The sequence below is a fragment of the Heliangelus exortis genome, chromosome 22 (assembly GCF_036169615.1).
Source record: "Heliangelus exortis chromosome 22, bHelExo1.hap1, whole genome shotgun sequence".
NCBI classification, from domain to species: domain Eukaryota; kingdom Metazoa; phylum Chordata; class Aves; order Apodiformes; family Trochilidae; genus Heliangelus; species Heliangelus exortis.
Genome location: NC_092443.1, coordinates 532,476 through 553,339, shown reverse-complemented (window position 1 = coordinate 553,339; position 20,864 = coordinate 532,476). Strand labels below are relative to the sequence as shown.

General features: G+C 54.2%; 1 protein-coding gene across 1 annotated transcript in view; it reads left to right on the top strand.

The window, feature by feature from the left end:
• The window catches only part of LOC139806659 (collagen alpha-1(II) chain-like), a 51,246-nt gene that overhangs the window by 13,669 nt on the left and 16,713 nt on the right, over window positions 1–20,864 (top strand). The window contains exons 2-25 of the mRNA XM_071766637.1: window positions 3,234–3,381; window positions 4,116–4,274; window positions 4,740–4,935; window positions 6,025–6,168; window positions 7,435–7,476; window positions 10,799–11,093; window positions 11,178–11,572; window positions 12,086–12,130; window positions 12,378–12,497; window positions 14,751–14,789; window positions 14,892–14,945; window positions 15,651–15,704; window positions 16,087–16,194; window positions 16,833–16,886; window positions 17,064–17,117; window positions 17,233–17,277; window positions 17,500–17,553; window positions 18,253–18,297; window positions 18,578–18,631; window positions 18,782–18,826; window positions 19,359–19,412; window positions 19,712–19,756; window positions 19,992–20,045; window positions 20,510–20,554. Of these exons, the coding sequence (XP_071622738.1) occupies window positions 3,234–3,381; window positions 4,116–4,274; window positions 4,740–4,935; window positions 6,025–6,168; window positions 7,435–7,476; window positions 10,799–11,093; window positions 11,178–11,572; window positions 12,086–12,130; window positions 12,378–12,497; window positions 14,751–14,789; window positions 14,892–14,945; window positions 15,651–15,704; window positions 16,087–16,194; window positions 16,833–16,886; window positions 17,064–17,117; window positions 17,233–17,277; window positions 17,500–17,553; window positions 18,253–18,297; window positions 18,578–18,631; window positions 18,782–18,826; window positions 19,359–19,412; window positions 19,712–19,756; window positions 19,992–20,045; window positions 20,510–20,554 (2,348 nt within the window). The remainder of the gene's footprint in view (window positions 1–3,233; window positions 3,382–4,115; window positions 4,275–4,739; window positions 4,936–6,024; window positions 6,169–7,434; window positions 7,477–10,798; window positions 11,094–11,177; window positions 11,573–12,085; window positions 12,131–12,377; window positions 12,498–14,750; window positions 14,790–14,891; window positions 14,946–15,650; window positions 15,705–16,086; window positions 16,195–16,832; window positions 16,887–17,063; window positions 17,118–17,232; window positions 17,278–17,499; window positions 17,554–18,252; window positions 18,298–18,577; window positions 18,632–18,781; window positions 18,827–19,358; window positions 19,413–19,711; window positions 19,757–19,991; window positions 20,046–20,509; window positions 20,555–20,864) is intronic.

Genomic DNA, 20,864 nt, shown 5'->3' with positions numbered 1-20,864 from the left:
CTGAAATGAGAGGAATTCCCAGGAAGGGCTCCCTGGACATATTTATTTTTCTTTTCTCAGGCTGTAATCTCTCCCAGATGTGCACGGCTGCAGCTGGAGATAACACTAACCCCAGAGTTTCCCTTGTTGCTCAAGACATTTCTGACATTGTTGAAATAATAGCTGGAGCTGAACCTCTGCCAGACTTTAAAATAACTCATTTAAGACAATGGGAGGTTGGGCTGGAGAAACAATTGTGAAGATCAACGTGTCATGGGGGAGAAGGGGACTGAGGTATTTCCAAAGCAGGGATTTCCTGCTGCTTGCTTCCAAAACTCTGAAATTGCATTTCCTTTTATAAGAACCCTTTCTGCCTTCTACCTCCTCATTCTGTTTTGTGTTTGTTCTGATCCACCAGTCTGCAGCTTCCTCCCCTACCCCACAAAGGGATGATGAGATTTTTAAAAATGCCCCATTCTACCTTGGATGGAGGGGGGGGGGGAGGTTAAACAAGACATCACAAAACATCATGAAAGATCAAAAGGGAGAGAAAAGCCAGCTCTGTTCCTGCCCTTTTCCTCTCCTTCAAGCACCTGTGACTGGAGCCAGGGATGGGGGCTGGAGGGGGGGACCTGACCTTGAAGTCTGTGTTCTGTCTGGAGTGTGTTAATAAGACGAGATTTTCACATCATCTCATGGTTTGGGCAGAGAGAAGATGTGGTGAGGATGGAGAAGCTAAAATGCCCACCAAGGCCACTTCCCCACTGAAACTCTTTGTTTTCCTCCTCCCTCATCTCCCCAAAGCTCCTTCTTGGGCTCTCTTCTTTTTCTGCCTCTTGGCCTCATTTACCTTGGAGCCAGCTTGTCCTTATTCAGGGTCATCCTGAACTTCCAGCATCCCTTCCTCCTCTCCAGGCTTTGTCCCCAGAAGCCCCATCCAGGCAGAGCCCCCGTGCTGGGGCAGCACAAAGGAGCTGCAGCACTCCTGCAGATCTGTGGAATGAGCTTGAAAAGAAACCTGTGCTCTGACTTTTCCTGTCCAAACAATGTGTATGGCTGGCTCTGTCTTCTGAAAAGGTTTCTCTTCCCTGAGATTTTCTGTCCTCTCTGTGGGTGGGTGGTTGCATTCACTCTTCCACTAATAGGTACAACGTTCACCCTGAGAAATGTGCTTTTTCTGGGGTTTTTTTCTTCCTTCCTTTTTCTTCCTGCTTTGGCTTTGTCCCCTTCAGCTTGAAACCCAAATTCTCTCTGCTCTCCCGAGCAGGGAGGTGAAGGTTGAAATCCTCTTGCATAACCCTCTGGTTGCAGGTCCATCCCTGCCAGATGCTTGCCCCGGGCTAAAACCTCATCTCCTGTGGGTTGTGGTGTTGTCCTCCAAAAGAAATTGCCAGGTGACCAGGGAAGTGGGAACAGTGAGAGAAGAAGGTGGCCCAGGAGATGACACGGATGGCTGCAGTGGATCTTATTTATATTATAAGCAATTCCAGGAGAGAAGGAGAAGCAGGAAGAGCAGCTGGAGGGTTGATGTTCTCCAAACACAATGCTGATGCCTGTGCTAACACAGTGGTGTCAGTGGGGTGAGTGGCCAGGAAACCCCTGCCCAATGTAAAACCCTCTTTTTTTTCCCCATCACTTAACGTGGAGAGCCTTTATTATTATTAAATTCTAGCTGTGGTGTAGAAGGCTCCCAGATTCAGAGTTTGAAGTGCATTTTGTTCACGAGGAGATTTCTGCCAGGATATTTTTCATCAGATTTCCTGGGAAGGTGTGGATGCTGTGTCCAGGTGGGGAGCTGGGGAAGCCCTGGATGAAATCCCAGCTCCCCACAAATGTCCATGTCTCCTGCAGGACCCCATTCCCTCCCCTCCTGCTTAGCACAGGGCTCTTCCCCTTGCAAAACCCTCCTGGGGAGGTGGTGGCAGAAGTGGGGTCTGAATGGGATCAAAGTGGTGTTCTGCTCAATTGACTTGTTATTTTTCAGAGCAGCAGACCTGTACCCTGTCTCTATCTCCTCTGGGGTCTGAAGCGTGCCCGGGGCTGTTCAGCTGCCCTCAGATAAATCTCACACCTCATCAGCAGTGGGAATTAGAGTCAATTCAGAGCCTGGATGCTTCCCAAGTGATGGCAGATGCTGGTGCAGCCGGTGCTGGCAGGATTCCCACTGACAAGTCACCAAGTGGGATTTTCCAGACCCTCCCAGGAAAGGGGATGTGGGTCTGGATCATTTCAGACCTTTCCTGCAAGGCTGGGCCCATGGGGGGGCTGCTGTGGGTCTGCCCCTTGTCCCCAGCCCTTGGAGGTGACAGGGTTATTGTCACCCTGCCCAGCAGCTCGGGGGGATGAGAAGGGACCTGGCTTTAGGTGTCTCAGAGGCTGTAGCTGTGTCTGGGCAGAGACAGGTGTCTGCAATTAATTTTTTCCTAATGGGAGGGAACAAGAAACTTGGTTCTGAACAATTACTTATTTATTTTTTTTAAATTCAGGTATTTCTGTAGTTGAAAGAATCTTTATTTAAAGTCTGAACTTGGGAAGGGGAAGTCTCTGTTCACCAAGGGGGATAAAAACTCCTCATGGGACTGCAGTGATGGTGCTGACAAATAGCCCAGAGCTGAGGCTCTCACCTGCTCCAAACCATTTGGTGTTCACAGCACAGCTCTGAAAGTTGGGTCCTTCACCCTCTGGGGTAGAGACACTGTGTGACACTGCTCCTGATGGGCTCCTGACCGTGTCACAGCAGTGAGCCCTGCTTTGGGCAGAGGGGAGGTCAGGACACCTTGGTGAGGGACACGGTCACTTCATCTCACTCCTTGGTCTAATTCTTTATTGAAATTGGGCAAACTTTGATGAGGAAACTTGGGGAAAGGTCGAGAAGCATTTTCTGTATCCAGCTGATCCAGGGTTTGTGTTTTAGGACATTTGTGTCCCAGGCTTTGTGTTACAATCCTGAATATCCCAACTGTATGGTCATAAAGGTGTCCCCACTGCTGGGGAAGGAATGGCCCTTCATGTGTTTGGGACACTGACCTCAAACATGTTCTGTTTCAGAACTATCACCTGGCTGCTTCTCAGGTTATGTGAGTGACTGGCGTGGTCTGAGTTTAATGAATTTCTGAATTATTTTAATTTCCCCAGATGGCATTCTCTTTCCCTCCAGATTTTATCTGTTGTCTGATAGGAAGAACAAAGAGATCAGAGGTCCCTAATGAAGGTGTCTCAGCTACTGAGCATCTCTTTCTTCTTCCTCAATGCAGATGAAGTGAACTTGATGGACAAAATTACTTCCCATGCTCAGGACCTCAGCAATATTTCCTTGGGCCATGACCAAGCCAACTGCAGGATGCTGGAGATCGGGCAGTATGCTACCCTCAACATCCCCACCAGAGAGGCATTTGGGGACAGGTAGGACAGGGGGATGGGGTTGGGGTGGTGGTGTCCAAAATCATCTCCTGCATGCTTCTGGGCTTGAGGGATTATTCTAAGACCCCATCCCATAATGACATAAAGGTAACACACCCACTTGGTGCTCTGATGGGCTCAGTGCTTCTTCCTTCTCTTCCATCTTTCTTGTTGAGTGCAGGGAAGATGGTGCTTGGCTGACCACTCCCAGAAATGGGTTTTCTTGGTGTTCCCATCAGGAAGACCTCTCTGCTCCAGCAAGTGGCTGGAGAGAGCAGGAAAGGCAGCAGAGCCACATCCATCAGCATTATTGATGCCAAGGCACAGCCCAGGCTGGACCTTGACATGGGGCTCTAGCTGGCTGTGGAGAGGGACAATGGGCTTGGGGAGAGAGCGGGGTCACCATCCTGGTGAGGGAGCTGGGTCACCATCCTGGTGAGGGAGCTGGGTCACCATCCAGTCTCAGCAGCAGCCAGGGCAGGAATCCCATGGAAAAATCACAGACAACCCCTGCTGAGGTGGCACCCAGTAAGGTTACCTGGGCAATGCTGATTTGGGCTGGATTGCTCCTCTCTGACCTGGCAGCCTGGGTGATTGGTTTGCTCGTGGTTTTGTTCTGGGTTGTATAATTTATTCTTTGGTCTTGCTGAGTTCATTTGTGCTGTGACTTGTGGGTTTTGTCCAAAGAGGGTTCCTGCAGCTGCTGCAGGATGCCATGTGTGGCTTCTTTCTGCCAGGTTTTCGGAGGAGCTGAGTGTGCTGATGAAGCTGAGGTACTCCCTGCAGGAGGACACCAGCCTGGTCACCATCCTGAGCCACCGAAGCCAAGTGCTCTTCCAGATCAGGATCAACCCATCCGCCTTGGTCTTTGTCACCACCAGGAGGAGGCACTATGAGTAAGTTCCAGCTTGGGTGGGGTTTTTTCTGCCTTTTTGTGCTCCCTTTTCTAGTCCCAAGGCCAGAGTTGAGGGCTCCCACCATGGGCTTTGAGCAGTTCTGCTCTAATCCCACCTTGGCTGAACTGAGGCCATGTCCTCCCCCTCAGACCTGGTGGCCCAGGTAGTAAAAATGATGCAGAGCAAAAATATTCAGATACCTGGGGATAAATCAAGCAGGGAGAGACACGAATGCCAAAAACTTCCCAGAAGCTGGGAAGATAGCTGTATCTGTGCACAAATCCATGGGCATTCCCATGCTGGAAGAGGAGTGATGGTTCTTACTGTGACAGGAAGGTCAAGTTGATTTCTCCAGTTCTGTCCTAAAGATGGATCCCTGAGGGACCCTGGGAGCTGGTAAGGGTGAAGCCTCGTCCTGCTAAAGGCCCATATTTCATGTTGTGCCTCTTCTTCTGGCACATGCAGGTTCCCAGTTTCCTTTCTTGGAGATGGGCAGTGGCACAAAGTTGCCCTCAGCATCTCCCTGGAGAGGCTGGAGCTGCACGTGGACTGTCGGCTGGTGGACAGAGTGAGCTGGTCCAATTATTTTGGGATGGGAATCAACACCGAGGGGCTGCTCATCATTGGAGGCCTGATCCAGTCCTTTGAGATCCCCTTTAAGGTGAGAGCTGGGCACATGGGCTGCTCCAAAGTGAGGCTGTGAGGGAATTCCATCCTTTAGGAAAACACAGCTTTTATTTTCATGGCTGGGGAGGGTGAGCTTCATGAAGGGTTTGAGTTGTGCCATGTCCTTGCTTTTGGGTCAGGGCAACACAAGAGGCAGCAGTAGAGACATCTAAGTTAGAGTTACACTCATCCTTTATGTGGGCTCTGACTTCTACATGTCTGGAAATCATCTCTGCAGTCAGCATGCAAAGCATGGAGCTGGGGACCTTCTCCCATGGGTGTGCTGAAGATGAAGTCCCTTCTCTGAGGACTTCACAAGCAAAGGATTCCCAGTGGCTCAAAGCCTTGTGACAGTGCCTGCGAAGTCCAAAGGCTCTCAGGTTTTGTGTGGGAACATCTGATGGTCAACCCCAAACCTGGAAACTGAGGGCATCAAACAGACTGAGCTCTTACAGAAAAAGCCCAAGAGGTGTTTCTGAGCCCAGCCCCTGGTTTGTGCCATCAATCTGAAGCTCTCCTGCCTCTCTCCTTGTCCCTGGTTGGCATGGGCAGGAAAGTTCCAGCTCAGCCATGCTCAGATATTCCCTCTGGGAAGTTGTGTCATGCAGAAAAGCTGCTTGAGCATCAGTGGGGTTGTGTTGCTCTCTAAGTCTCCTGAGCTTAGTGAAGGAAATGTGAATGCAGCCTAGGGAGGCAGAGGAGCCCTTTCTTATCAGGTTTTTTTTTTTTTTTACCAGTTTTTATCCTGAGCTTCCCTCCCTCCTCCGTCTGCTGCTCTGCGCTGGGAGCCTGAGTCTGTCCTTCATCCTTGTCTCTTTTCTAAGTCCTCTCCTGTTATTTATCCTCACTGTTACTGAACTCCACAAGATCTTGCACACTCCTGGCTCTGACTCTGAGCCTTTGTTCCCAGGATCTTTGCATCCATCTCTGGAAGATGGGAAGTGAATGTTGATTGCCTAAACCTCCCTGGTAAAGAGTTCCCTGGTGATGAGAGGCTGGAGGCTCCCACCCCAGACCTTTCCCTCTGCTCTGGAGGAAGAATGTGTGTAAATTGTGGTTTCTGTCTCTCTCTCTCTCTCCCCAGGGTGCTCTGCAGCAATTGACCTTTGTGATGGGAGACCCAGCAGCTGCCAGTGAGCACTGCAACACCTACAGCCCAGCCTGTGGGCATCCCCTCAACCTCAACTCCTTTGGTTCCTCGGGAGAGCTTCCACCAGCCTGGCCAAAGGTGTGGATGGAACATCTGGGGGTGTCTGGCACATCTGGGGGTGTCTGGCACAAACTTCTCTTTGGTGACATGATTCGGTGTAAGACATTGAGGGTCTGGAGTGTGTCCAGAGAAGGGGATGGAGCTGGGGAAGGGTCTGGAGCAGAGCTCTGCCCAGGAGCAGCTGAGGGCCCTGGAGGTGTTGATCCTGGAGCAGAGGAGGCTGAGGGGAGACCTCCCTGGAAAGGGTTGTCAGGGCCTGGCCCAGGCTGCCCAGGGCAGGGCTGGAGTCCCCATCATCCCTGGAGGGCTTTCAGAGCCCTGGAGAGGTGGGGATGAGGGACATGGATGAGTCCCTTGGTAGTGCTGGGGGAAGGGTTGTACCTCATGATCTTAAAGTTCTTTTCCAACCAAAATAATTCTGTCATTCCAATGAGAGGACCAACCCAGGGCATTAATGCAGCCTGGAATCACTTGTGTCTCCAGTTTGACTTGAGATGGTGTCCAGCACATGGGGTGGTTCTTCTTGATTCACCCAAACCCTCCCTTCAAGTCATAGATGAGTTTTGTGCAAAGGGAGAATGAGTTAAAGGGAGATTTTCTGAGCCCAAGTGAGCCTGGGGTGTGCCTGGCTGCATGTGCTCATCTGTTTAACACAGGAAAGGTTTGAGCAGCTCTTGAGTAATGCTGCAGCTGCAGCTTTGCTTTTGGGAGGAGGTGAGATCTGTACTCAAGGATTATCCATCCCTTTGGAATCCTTGCTTGCTACCAGCAGGATTCCTGCTTGCACCCTTTGGGGCATTTTCCTTCCCAAGGTTTTCTCCTCTGTCTCATCCACATGGCTGCAAAATGGAACTTCTGGAGAGCTGATTTTTAGGATAGTATTTAGCATTTTTTCAATACCAGTATCTACCCCAAAAAGCTGAGGTCACACAGTTAATCCCCGAAGACACCCAAGCTTTCCTCAGGAGCTGGTCCAGGGACACTCCTCATCTCTCCAGACAAGGTGACTCCAGGGGCTTTGTAGTTTCCTGGGAAAAGGACAAATTCCTGACCTCAGCATTTGGCATGAACCTTTCTGGTGGTCTGGTGAGGAGCTGGGAGAGGGCAGAGTCAGGGAAGGAACTGGGAGTGGGAGGGGATGGGTTCCCAGCAGCTGGGATGCATTCCCTGGATGCTCCCCATGCTGTGGGCTCACAATCCTGGAGCCACCAAAAAGCACACACCTGGGTTCATGAAGGTCCCTGGGCAGTGATGCTTCTCCTCTTTCCCTCCCCAACTCTTTAGGTGCCAAAGGAAACCAATGAGATCCAGGACTCCTCTGCTCAGGTAGGGGACCATGGCCCTCTGGTGTGTCTCACCACCATCACATCTCCTGGGGGAATGGGTTGGCAAGGCTCACAGTTTTTATCTTCTTCATTGCAATATCTCTTGAATGGTTTTGAACCAGCTTCAGTTTTTCAACTCTCCCATGACCAAACCCCTCCCAGGGGCTTGACGTTTCAATGTGCTGGGGGGAAAAAAATGGTTTAAAATTCTCTTCCTCCGAACTTGGGCTTGGAAATCACACTGGAGCTTTGTGTGCTGGCTAGAAGAGGCTTTGAGTAACAGAAATGTGTTCCCTGAGAGGGGACACTAAGCTTGGAAATACATTTTACCCAACCTGACCTAGCTGCAAAGGAGGACAGAGCATCATGCTGATTGTTTGGGCTCCTGCAGGCAGCTCTGCTCCGAGCTGGGATTTAACCTGGTTGTCATTTAGGAAGTTTTTGCCTCAGCAACTGGAAAAGCCCCTCAGAAACCTGGGATCATTGCATCCAGGCTGTTGTCTTTGTCAACAAACCACTCTTCATCTCCTCAGGCAAGATACCAAGTTAGTTACAAGGCTGCTCTTTTCAAAACCCTGGCACTAATTACATTATCTGTGGTTTCTTTGCTAATGAGCCCCATATTGGTTGCTCTGTTCTTCTGCCTGGGATGGGTTTGAGGGAACAGGTCTGTAATTACTCAAGGCCTCCTGTTTGCCTTGGTCTTGGTGTTGTTTTTAAATTATTTTATTTTATTGCATATTGGCACAGCATAAAGCCTTTTCCCAGCACCCTGGAGCTTCCCCAGATTTCAGAGCCAAAGCCAGTGCTCATTTTTGGGAGAGCCTCTGATTTTAACACTTCTGAGCTTCAATGACAGGGATGGGATGGGATGAGGAACTACACTTCCTGGGCATTTCTGGGATGGAAAGGAATTTGGTGTCATCTGGCTTGTCCCCAACATGGACAGAAATGTGGCTCTGTCCTCCCACCCTGCTGTGGTGGGGACCTGGTGGGGTCACAGCTCCCTCCTGGATTTATTTTCCGTGCCCAAATCGATGTGGAGGGGGGGTTGGACTTCATGACTTTTTGAGGTCCCTTCTAACCTGTAACTTTCTGTGATTTTTCTACAAATCATAAGACTCTGGGTGGTTTCTCATGTGCCAATTCCTTTTTCCCTTCCCTTCTCTCATCCTTTCAGTTTGTGCAGACCCAGAGTCTGGGGGTGTTTTTAAACCCAGCGACCTTCTGCCTCAGCTCTCAGGCTTTTGACAACTCCTGAGCTGTTTCAAGCACTTCCCAATTTGTCTTTCTCAGCTGGTTCTTCTCCAGATTTGGCCTATTTAAAGGAGTAAGCCTGCATGCTATTGATTTTGGCTTTTTGTTCTGTTTACACAGAAGCAATATAATTCAGTCGTGATGACTGGTGCCCAGGAGAGCAGTAACTCCCAGCTTGGAGACATCTGCCCTGAGCTCACCAGGGGAGAGCTGCCAGTACAGCCCTTTCCCATGCCAGACATCAAAGTTGAACTTAAAAAAAAAAAAAAAAAAAAAAAAAAAAAAAAAAAAAAAAAAAAAGGGCAAACAACCGCCCCAAAAGCCCCAAACCTCTTATCTGCAGTGTGTAGGAATTCAGAGCTGTGTTGATGGGACCTATGAAGCCTCCTTGCCTGGGACTTCCAGGTACATCTGGGCATCAGGTGGTTCCTCTTTTTGAGCAGTTTAACAGCAGAATTACAAAAGGCACCCATGCAACAGGCCATTGATTTTATTTATTTATTTGTTTTCTGAGCTTTTTTGCTCCAGGCATTCAGATGGCAGCCCAGGGAAAGCTGAGCCCAGTCTCCATGGCAGCAGCCAACACTGCAGATGAGAAGATGTCCAGAAAACCTGCAGGCATCTCCTGGCTGCTGGCCCTGGGGACCTGGGCAGGTCCCTGCCCACCCTGGGGATGCTCCCTGTGCAGAAAACTCCTGGACACTTGGTCCTGGTGCTGATTTCAGAGCTGGGTGTCTATGGGCAGAGCATGAGCTCTGTGTGTCTGGTGAGGGGGTTGGGGGTAGAGCTGAGGCCACCTCAGTCTGTGGAGTCTCCAGGTCTGCCCCAGGCTCAGCTCTGCCCTTGCTCAGCTGGAGGGGAGCAGAGAATCAGCTCTGCAGGGCAGAGGGGGTGACCCAGCTCCCTGCAGGTCCCTCTGCCCCCCATGCACAAGGGGTTAATGTCTGTCTTTCCCTGGAGATTTGCATTCTGTGTTCAAATTTAGGGGTTTGTGGGTGTCCTGCCGGGTTGGAGGAGACCAGGGCTGGCAGGGCTGGGATGGTTTTTGTCCCCCTGGGCTGTGCTCCTGCCTTGGTTATTTTCTACCCTTTGGGACCAGTTTCAGTGAAACTTTCTGCTGGAAAAGCACTGCTTTCTGGATGGAGTTTGGGATCAGATGATGCAGACTGAACCAGAGTCTCCCAAGGTCCCCCAGAAGTGGGGCTTGGACAGACCCTGACCCACCAGTGCTCCACTGGGTTCCTACCTGCAGAATCTCCATTTCTGGCAGGGAAATTGCTGTTTTTCCCACTTGCTGTCCCTGCAAATCCACCTTGAATGCTCCCCAGCAAGCACGAACCTTGGGTGCATGGTGTGGAGTAGAACTGGATCCAAGAAATGGATAGGAATAAAGAATGGACAAGAATGGACAGAATAAAGGGTGGGAAGGAGGAGAGGAAGGATGCTCCATGTCTCCTTACACCTCTCTGCTGCCCTTCTGCAGCCCAAGGCAAATGTGGGGCTGCATCTCCCTCTAGTGACTCCTTGCAGACTGTCACCAGCTGAGTGACACCAGACAGGGCTCAGGTCCCACCAATTCCTTCTTGGTCCCATGATCTGGGTTGTCCCTGCCCCACGGAGCTTGGTGGGAGCGTGGAGCAAGCTCTGAGCAGGTGTGGTGAACATTCCAGGCTGATGGAAATGCTGCCAGCACATCTGGGAGAGGTGGAGGAATTCACAGCCACCCAGCAACCCAACCCTGGGGCTCTGTGGTTTGGCCTCCAAGTGTCTGACAAGGGGGGGTCAAAACTGGGGGGGGTGTCAGTGTGGTGGGGCTGTGAGAAGGAGGTTGTGTCCCTGTCCCACCCCCACAGCTGGCTCCTGTCCCTCGAGGAGGTGGAATTTGGGGTTCCTGGTGGCTCAGGATTGCTGCCTCTTGCTGCAGGGCTTGGGGGTCCTGCCTGGGGCTGGTGGTCCCTGGGTGCCTTGTGCCCCACAGCAGAGTTTGTGCCCTGGTGTTGGGCAGGGAAGGGGTTGGGGAAGGGAGGTGGAAGTGAATTTTGTTGGGTTTTTTTCTTCTTTTTCAGCACTCCAGGCTCATGAATTCTGATTTGGCCCTGGGGCTGCCTTGGTTGGGAGAGGATGCCCAGGAGCCCCCCAACCTCCAACCTGATGGAACCACCCTGACTGCAGCCTCTGCTTCTGGGATCCCATCAGCAGAGGAGGAGGAGGAGAAGGAGGAGGATGATGATGAGGAGGAGGAGGGCAGCCTTTCTATTGAGGATGAAGGCTTTGAGCTCTTGAACTCCACCTATAACAAAATCACTGGTCCTGGCAGGTCAGGGCTTGGCAGGAGCAGCCCACGGGTGGCTGGGAGCTCTGGTGAGTCCATACTTATGTTTTCCTCCATTTCTCCTGCACAGCATCACTGTGCCTGGGTACCTGATGGGGCTTTTGTCTGCCCAGGACCCTCCCTCAAAGCACAACGAGCAGCCAAGAAGGGGAGAGCCTCTGATCCCCAGGAGGAGAATGTCACCACTGAGAAGCTGATGGGTGACACGGGCACCCAGCATTGGCTCTCACCTGGAAAATCTGGTGATGCCATCACCCACCTGGACTTACCTGAGACCTTGGCCAAGCTCTCCTCAGCAGCACACCAAGCAGCTGCCCCCAAAGGAACCATGCCCAGAGCATCCCTGGGGACAGGGCCAAGGATGGGTGTCCCAGAGCATCCTTTGGTGGCAGCCAGCACTGATGTCACAGGGCTTGGGGATGGTGCTGCCCACCCTGGGCACCCCAACTTGCTGGTGGCACATGGGAAGCCAGGACCCCCGGGGCTGCCGGGGCCCCCGGGGCTGCCGGTGAGTTGGAGGGGCAGTGGCTGGAGGAGGGAAGGGGTGGGTGGGTGGTGGGCACAGAGCTCACCCTGGGCAACTGGGTAGGGAATTCCTCAGAGTGGGCAACCATCACTGAACCAGGCTTTGCAGGGTAACAGTTCAGTTTATGGCTGCTGGCATCCCTCTTGAGCCATCCCCTTGCTGCTGCAGCTATTGCTGAAGAAAATGGCAAAAAAAAAAGAACAGAAGCTGAAGGATGAAAAAAATTCCAAGAGCGGAGGAATCAGGGGGTTTGAGAGGAACCAGGCCAGGAGGGAATTGCTTTTCCCTCCTGCAGAAAGCATCAGGATGTTGGGTTTTTTCTTGGTGGTGAGCATCCTGGGTGGAAACCCCAGCACGAGCAGCTCTGGCTTGACATGAGGAACTTGGATCTGGGCTTCTGGTGCCAGGGGGATGTGAGTTTGTGAAGCTCTGCAGAGGCACATGCTGCCAGAGCAGTCATTTTACTTAATTTTCTTCTCCTCCTCCCCCTTTCAGGGCTGTCCTGGGAGACGTGGACTGGTGGGACCCAAAGGAGACAAAGTGAGTATCCAGGAGCACATGGAGAGGGATGGGATGGGATGGGATGGGATGGGATGGGATGGGATGGGAAGGCAGGGGGCAAATCTCATGGATGGTTTGGGTACCAAGCTCCTTCCTTCTGCTTCCCCTGCTCTTGGGGTTACTGAGACCTTCAGTTTGAAGCCAGGGCTGTGCCCTGTCCCTGCTCAGAGCTGTGGTTGGCTGCTCCCCCCCAGCTGGTGCTAAGGAGCTGCCCTTGTCCTCCTAGGGCTACCCTGGAGCTGTGGGGAGGATGGGACCCCCGGGTGACCCAGGCCCTGCAGGCATCCCCGGGGTCCCCAGCATCATCCTCTGGAGGAATACCAGGGAGGACTGGCAGATGTTCATGGTGAGTGTCAGGGGGCTCCACCAACACCTCCCTGTCAGCAACTGGGCAGACTGGGAGGAGAGATGGAGGGAAGGGGATGGAGGAGAGATGGAGGAAGGGGTTTTTGGGCTGAACATCTGGATGACAAATCCAGGTGTATGGTTCTGCCCCGTGCAGAGCTGCTGATGCTCCCTGCTTGTTCAGTCAGAATTGCATTAATTTTTTCTTGCCTGCCTGCATTTGAGAAGGGACCTCAAGCTTTGTTCTTCACCAACTTCCATACCTGGGGATGTGTCCATAGAGCAGGATTTCTTTCCCTGCTGCTCCACCACCTTCCCAGCTTGGGTGCTGGGAATGCTGGGGGGAGCAGGAGGTCTGCTCTGCCTTGGGAGGGATGCTGGGGGGGGGGGGGTCCTGGTCTCCATCTCTTGGCTTTGTTGGGCTTTTTTTTTTTTTTTTTTTTTCTTTTTTTGGCCGCTGGCTCTTGTTCCAGTGCTGCTGGCCAGGTGCCAGTCTGGAGGGGAAGGCAGTGTCTGGAGAGGAGGACGTGGGGCACCCCACAGCCTTGCTGGGCCATTGTGTCTGTGTCTGTGTGACCCCAGCAGCAGGAAAAGGGGAGTGTGAACCATGGGCTGGGCTGGAATCTTTGGGGAGATAAGCAGGAGGTGAAAAGCTGAGCCCTGGCTGCTGGGAGGATGGGGGGCAGGGGGTGGGGGGCTGTCTGCTGCTGCAGCCCCCCAGAATTTGCTGGTTTGGCACAGTGCTGCTGGGGGGGGAGCCAGGAATTGTGTCCTGGGGTCTGCTGTGGGCTCAGCCTTTTGAGATGTAAGGCAGAGCAGCCACCTCTGTGTCTGGGGGATGCCATGTGGGGTGATGGATGGGGAAAGAGAGGGACCTGGGTGACTGTCCCAGAGAGGTTATGGGTGCTGGGGGGTGCTCAGCAGCTTCCTTCCCACTGAAAAAAGCCTTGGCTCTTCCTGGGAACTCAGCAAAATCAGCTTAAGGCCACTGCAATCCTGCCCCCAGCCCTGTTCTGCTCACAAGATGTCAACAGAGAGGGCTCTGCCAAGGAGCTGCCTCGGGGCAGGAGCTGCTCGGGTTGTGGCTGTGCTGGGAACTCTGAGGGAGCTGAACCCACGGCTCTGGAGTCCTTTTTATCTCTCCCAACACCTTGATAAGCAGGAGGCCAGGCTGGGAAAGGGGGATGGGGAGTTCAGAGCAAAAGGAAAACATGGCTGGGGACAAAAAGGAGAAAAAACTTCAGGGAGCTGCTGATGTTTGAAAGGGCAACAGCTGAGCAGCTCGGGACTGCCTGGCTTGGTGGCCACGGGGGGGGCTTGGTGGCCATGGCCAGGGGGTGGGCTTGGGGGTCACAGGGTGGGCTGGGTTGAGTGTCCAGGACCATGCCCAGGACATGTCCTGCCCTGCAGAGCACTGGGAAGGGTTTGCTGTGCCCTGGTCTCTGCTGGAGCTCCAGAGGAGGTCAGATCCATCCAGGGATCCCCCCCTGCTCCTCCTCCCTGTGCTGCCCATCCCCTGGCCAGGATCCCACCACTGCCCAGGGCTGTGGCCAGCACAGTGCTGACCATTCCCCCCTGAAATTGCTAAAGGCAATTAATTTCTCTCCCTTCTCCTTGGCATCTGGTGCTCTGAAACATGAGTTCACGTCTCCTGTGGGATTTCCTTCCCCCTCTTCTTTTTAAAAGGTTGGATTAAGGGTTTTTTTTTTATTATTTTTCAAAGCTTAATGCAATAATATCCTGTCCCGAGTGAATCTGAGCTCACTGATTCCTGAGACAAGGCAGAAGCATTGGCCATGCTCCAACACCCACTCCCCCCTCCAAATAAAATTTAAAAAAAAAAAAAAAAAAAAAAAAAAAAAAAAAAAAAAAAAGAAAATAAAAGAGGTTTTTGTGAGCAGCTTTTCTGGGAAATGAGAACTGGCTGGAGGAGAGGAGCATGGCCCTGGCAGGGCTGCCCACATTTGGGCACTGTGATCAACTCAGGATCACCTTGACAGGAACAGAGCTGCCTGGTCAGGGGTGGTGAAATGCACCCATCCATCCCCTGCCCCCAGAGCCCTGCTCCTCACTGGGAATGTTCCCAGCTCTTGACAGAGTTGGGTTGATTTGCCTTAACAAGAGCCTTGGCTTTTCCCCTTCCCTCTCCTCTGGTATCAGAGGCAACAGGAACAAAGGGCGCTGAAGCCAGCAAAAAGGGATTTAGGTTTTTATTTCTCACACTTTTCCCCCCTTGTCCTCACTCTCCTTTCAGCAGTCCCCCTTCTACCAGCTCCTGCAGGCAGCCTGGCCGGTGAGTGTGGCTGAGAGCATCTTCCTCTGCCCCACCTTCCCCTCCCTCCAACCACTTGGTCACTGAGATTTTATTTTACCAAGATTTCTCTTTTTAATCCAGAAAAATCCTGGAGCCCCCGGGCCCCCAGGACACCCAGGGAAAACAGGAGCACCTGTAAGTAAGGAGAGCCCCAATGTCCCCTCTGCTTGTCCCCACTGCCACCCCTGCTGGCCTGGGGTCCATGTCCCCAACCTTCAGCCCTCTTGGGCTGCCCCAAAAGGATCTGCTGCCCTATGGCATTCAGGGCTGGGGGTTGGGTTTCAAAGAAGCCAAATTGTTTGTTTGTCACCAAAATGAAGTGATGGGATGAGGGGGAATGTCTTGAACCTGGCAGAGGAGAGACTGAGGTTGGACATGAGGATGAAATTCTTTGGTGTGAGGGTGCTGAGCCCCAGGGTGCCCCCAGAAGCTGTGGCTGCCCCATCCCTGGCAGTGTGCAAGGTTGGATGGGGCTTGGAGCACCCTGGGCTGGGGGAGGTGTCCCTGACCATGGGTTGGGACTGGGTGATACTTAAAATCCCTTCCAACCCAAACCATTCTGGGATCCTATGATCCCCAGGTGATGCTGACACCAGCTCCCTGGGCTTCCCTGGATCCCTGCCCCTCTGTTGGATGGGGACAAGTGAAATGAGGATGAGATTGCCCACCCTGACCTCCTGTAGGACACCAAAACCAACGGGGAGCAACCTCTGTCCCTGCTTCCAAACCTGCCCTGGCCATGGAGCCCTCGGAGCTCTGCAGGGTGGTGGCAAATCCAGTGTGGGGCAGGATGGAACCCATGGGTCCTGTCTGCTGACTTTGGTCCCTGTTTGTGTGCAGGGACCCCGTGGAGATCCAGGGGAGCCGGGAGAGAAGGGGCAGCGAGGGTACAGGGTGAGTGGGGTGTTTGGGGGGGATGCAGAGCCCACCCTGGGGGGGTGCAGGGTGTCCTCGGGGTGTGGGACAGGGTGTGTGGCTTTGGACACAATCCCCAGAGCCAGGAAGCAGATGCAGAGGGCTTTTGTTTGACCTCCTCTTGTTTCCTCCTTGCCTCCTGCTTTTCCTGGGCCTCTCCTGTAGCCGTGGTTGGAGAACCTGGGCAGATCCATGAGCCCAACACTTGCAGAGCCTCAGGAGCTTCTCCTTGCACCCCAGATTCCCTCCTCAGCTCCTGGGTGTTCAGCAGACGCTGATGCAATGAGCTCAGAGATTCCTCTGTGGGTTTCACAACGAGGTGGAGGTTTTAATCCTCTGGGTTTGGCTTTTTTCTCCCCAGGGTAAACCCGGGCTCCAGGGCTTGCCAGGACGTGTGGGTTACCCTGGGTCAGATGGTTCCCCTGGCCTGGATGGCAAAACTGGGCCATGGGGGCTACCAGGAGAGCAGGTGAGCCATGGGCAAGCAGGCAGGGCCAGGAGGTAGCCAGGACTGGGGTGAGGAAGCTGCAGCCCCAAGGCAGGAGAGAAGGGTTCCTAATGGTGCTGCTCTTCGTGTCTATTTGTTTTCTTTCACTAAAATATTCTTCCTACAAACCCAGGCAGCCCTGGATTACTGCCTCGAGGTTCATCTCTCCATTAAAAAAAAAAAAGCAAAATAAAAAAGCTGTAGAACATCACACTTGTGCTTTGAGGTGCAACGGGAATGAGCCCAGGGCTGCAGGTCCTGCAATGTGGTGGGGCTGAACACCTCAACCTGCTCCTTGTTTTTACAGGAGAAAATGACTGGGGAGGGTTGGGGAAAAAAAGACAATGAGAGCAATTGTGGAGTGCCTGGAGAGGCTTCAAACTCTGGAGCTCTTGGTGCTGTGGTGGCCCCTGGGGTCCTCCAGCCCTGATGCTCCTGGGTCTGGAAGCTTTCCCAGGGGCTTTTTGGAGGATGGTGACAGGGACTGGACCATGCTGGGGGTTTGGGGCTCCCAGCATCCCCCCAGCAGCACACACTGGGGTGGGCAGGAGCTGCTGGAGCTGGTTGGAGATGCTGGAGATCCACCAGTGCTCACCCTGCTCCTTCCTCCCTCTCCCCAGGGGCTGCAGGGCTTCCAGGGTGACCAGGGGATGGCTGGAGAGAAGGGAGAAGAGGTAAACTGGCTCTGACTGGGGGCACCACTCAGTCCCAGCCCATCCCAGCACCAACACCTCATGCCCAGCAGCCAGAGCTGGACTTTACTGGTTTCACCCCCTTCTTTGGGGCACAGCACCCACCTTCTGCCTCCTGATGGTCCCTGGGCCCACTTGTCCCTGTTGTTCCTGTTTCAGGGTTTCTTGGGTGACCTTGGAGCAGCTGGGGAGAAAGGAGAGAAGGGAGTGAAGGTGAGGGTGCTGCCCTTGCTCTCCACAGCCCCAGCAGGGCCAGGCAGGAGCTTTGCTCCTTCCCAGCCCAGGTGATGCTCTCCTCCATCGCTCAGGATGCTCTTGGCTTTTCCAGGGGGTGAAGGGAGAAAATGGGCTGCCAGGTCCTGTTGGGCTGCAGGTGAGTTCCCAGGGATCTCTCACACCTTGCCAGGATTGCTCCTTCCTTCCATCCCCTTTCCTGGATGTCCATCCCTGGCTCCAACCCACATTCTCCTGGCTTTGGGAAAAACCCTCGTGGTCTCTGTGCTTTCCATCACCCTCTGCCAGGGATGGGACAAAGGCAGCTGCCACCTGGGGGTGGGCAGCTTGCTGACATCCCCTCTCCTGGCTTTTCTCCCAGGGGATGTCGGGTCTGAAGGGGGTGATGGGCTTCCAAGGCCCCGTGGGGCTGGAGGTGAGTGAGTGGGTTTGCTTCCTCTGTGTCCCCAGCCCTCACCAAAGAGGTGCAGGAGCCTCCTGCTTCCCACTGGGAATGTGGGGCTGAGGAGGGAGGACTTGAGGGAGGTCACTGGCACCATTCCATGGTTTGCTCTTAGAAAATCCCTGGTTTTATTCTTTTCTTCTGAGAGCTGGGTCTAAACTATGTCCCTATCTTTGTCCTGAAGGTGGCTCCTAATAATGGGGACATTGTCCCAGAGCAACCAGGCACGTGTCCCTCTGCATGCTGGTGGCAGGAGCTTCCCCTTTGCTTCCAGCATCTCCCATGTGGACATTTCCATCCCAGCTCACTCACCTGGCTGGTGATGAAGGAAAATGAACCTTGGCAGAGCAGGTTGCATCCTGTTTTATTTTAGGTGCCCACCTCCAGCTGAGGTGAAGCCCAGGGCTGAGAGCACTTGGGTTTTTCCATGCTGCTCTCAGCATCCCCATGGCTCCACTGTCCCTGGGACACATCCCAGCCAGGGAAAGGTTTGCTCTGGGTTTGAAAGGAAAATCCAAGTGGTTTGGTGGTGGTGAATGGAAGCATCAAGGAATGGGGGTGGCCAGGTAGCTGCTGGAAGTGTCTGGTGGGGAGAAAAAGAGAGAATTTGGGATGTGAAGGCTAAAAGGAGAGAATGGAAGCAGAAGTGGCATTCTGTCTGTCCTGCTGCAGGGTGAAGGTGGCTCCGTGGGTCCCCCGGGCTGCCCTGGCCCCAGGGTAAGTCACAAGGAGCTGCTGGAGCTGTGGCTGGGATGTGGCACGAGCTCCTGCCCAGCATCATCCCTGATTTACAGCTGGGAAGGATGTGTCTGCTCAGCACCCAGTCCTCTGCTCCTGGGGGTGCTGACCGTGGGACAATTGGTTCCAAAACTCCCAGATGTCAGCAAACATTCCCCTAGTCTGGTGCTGTCATGGGGAATGTCTCAGAGGGGGTCTGTCCTGGCCCCTCCTGCATGATGCTGGTGGCCACAGGGCTCAGCACCCTCTTGTATTCCAGGGAGAGCCGGGACAGCCGGGATCTGTGGGGTGCCAGGGGGTCAATGGCTCTCAGGTGGGTCTGACCCTCTTCCCATCCTTTGCTGTTTGGGATTTTCCAGCCACTTGGCTCACCCCATCCTGCCCCATCCCATCCCACCCAACCCATCCAATCCCACCCCACCCCATCCCATCCCATCCCATTCCATCCCTGCTCTCTCCCCAGGGAGAAATGGGTCCTCCTGGCTTGCCTGGCCCCCAGGGTCCCAAGGTAGGTTGGGATGTGCCTGCTCCCAAGGGATGAGGGAGGTTTAGGTTGGAATTTGTGAACAATTTCTCCCTGGAAAGGGTTGTCAGGGCCTGACCCAGGCTGCCCAGGGCAGGGCTGGAGTCCCCATCATCCCTGGAGGGGTTTCAGAGCCCTGGAGATGTGGGGATGAGGGACATGGGGTGGGGGGTGGGGGAAGGGTTGGATTTGATGATCTTTGGGGTCCTTTCCAACCAAAACTGTTCCATGAACTAACCTGGCAGTGATGGTGTCAGGAGAACTGCTGGGGGAGCTGGGACCAGAGACTGTCCCTGGGTTCTCCCAGCCCAGGGAGTCTGGGGGGTCTCTGTGATCTCATACCACCCTAAAGGGATGAGGTGTGTGTGGGAACCCTTTCTGTCCCCCTTGCTGAGGTGGGGGTCCCATTGCACCATCCCCCTGGCAGCCCTGGGGAGGTTGTTTTTTTCACCTCAGGCATTGCACGGGGCTGCAGGGATCCAGTTCTAACATCTCCTCATCCTCGACCCCTTTGCAGGGACCTCAGGGTCTGCAGGGCAGACGTGGCCCCCCCGGCCCCAGGGGGGTGCAGGTAAGTGGGTGCTGCTCTGGGTGTCCCCAGGGTGTGGGTCACCCTCCATGTGTCTGGGTGAGGAAGGAGCTGATGGGGTTGTCCCCCATCCATGTGCCTTGCAAGTGGACTTCAAGTCCCTGACCCTGCAGGTCCTGATGTCCCAGGACTCCTGGGCAGGGAGGGGTGGTGGGGACATTGTCCCTGCAGTGGGACACGGAGCTTCTGGGGGGGCTGGGCAGGGTTCCTGTGGGATGGAGTGTGAGAGCATCCCATCCCTCTTCTCCACCCTCTCCCACCACCACCTTTGCTTTCTCCAGGGCCCATCAGGGATGGAGGGATCTGCAGGTCCCAAAGGAGACCCCGTAAGAACCTGATCACCTTGGGGGGGATGAACCCTGGGACTCAGAGCTTTCCCTGGAGGGACCTGGGAGAAGGGGGGATGAGGTGTCCCTGCCTCTGCTTTCTCTGCTTTTGGTGCCTACAGAGACCTCATGGACAGAGACTGGGGGGTCCCTGGCAGCCCCGGGGAGGGGACACGGGGGGCTGGGTGGTCTCTGCCCTGCAGGACACAGGCTGATGGCAGCACTGCTCTTGCAGGGCACTGATGGTGTCCCCGGGCTGAGGGGACAGCTGGGACAGGAGGGTCCTGGGGTAAGTCCATGGGAGGGGTGTTTGGGTGCTCCCATCCTCCCCCTCACAGCCCCCCAAAGTTGCTCCCCCAGCCATCCCCCACTTCCCTCCGTGCTTGAGGGGTGATGGCCACGTCCCTGTGCCCACACTCCTCATCTCCAATGTTCTCTGATTGCTGCTTGCAGGGACCTGGTTTATTTTTTTTATGGATTTATTTTATTTATGGAGCTGCCCCATCCTTCTCCCTGCACCCTCAGTGCATCCCTTTGCCCATGGGATTTGGGTCCTGAGCTGCCCTTTCCCAGGGGTAAGGGGGCCATGGCAGCTTGGCCCTGTCCCACCCCATCCCATCCCACCTGAACACAGCCCATGGTGCCTTTGCATCTCCTGCTGAGCAGATCTTCCTCTCCGGTCCTTGCTTTGGTTCAGTTGGAATTTATTTTTTTTCCTTTCAACCTGCATTTGGTGTCCCTCTCTCTCTGAAGGGCTTTGTTGGTCTGCCGGGTTCCAGAGGCACCCAAGGAGAGGGGGTGAGTGGTGGTCCCATGCCCATCCCTGCCTGAGGTGCAGGGGAGCAGCCCTGGAGCATCCCAAAGGCTCCAGCTCCGGGTCCTGTGGCTGCATTTGGAGCTGGGATTGGAATGGGATGGGAGCTGCAGGGGTTTGGGGGGGTCCATTGCTGTGGTACCAGGAGCTTTCAGACCCCCCAGGGCTGTCCTGGCTGCTTGGGGAGGGCTCCAGGGAGCAGGAAGGTGGGGATGGGGGGCTCATCACCCTGCTTATCCCAGGACAGAGCTGCTGGGTGCCACCACCCATCCTGCCTGCCAGGGACTTGGGGTG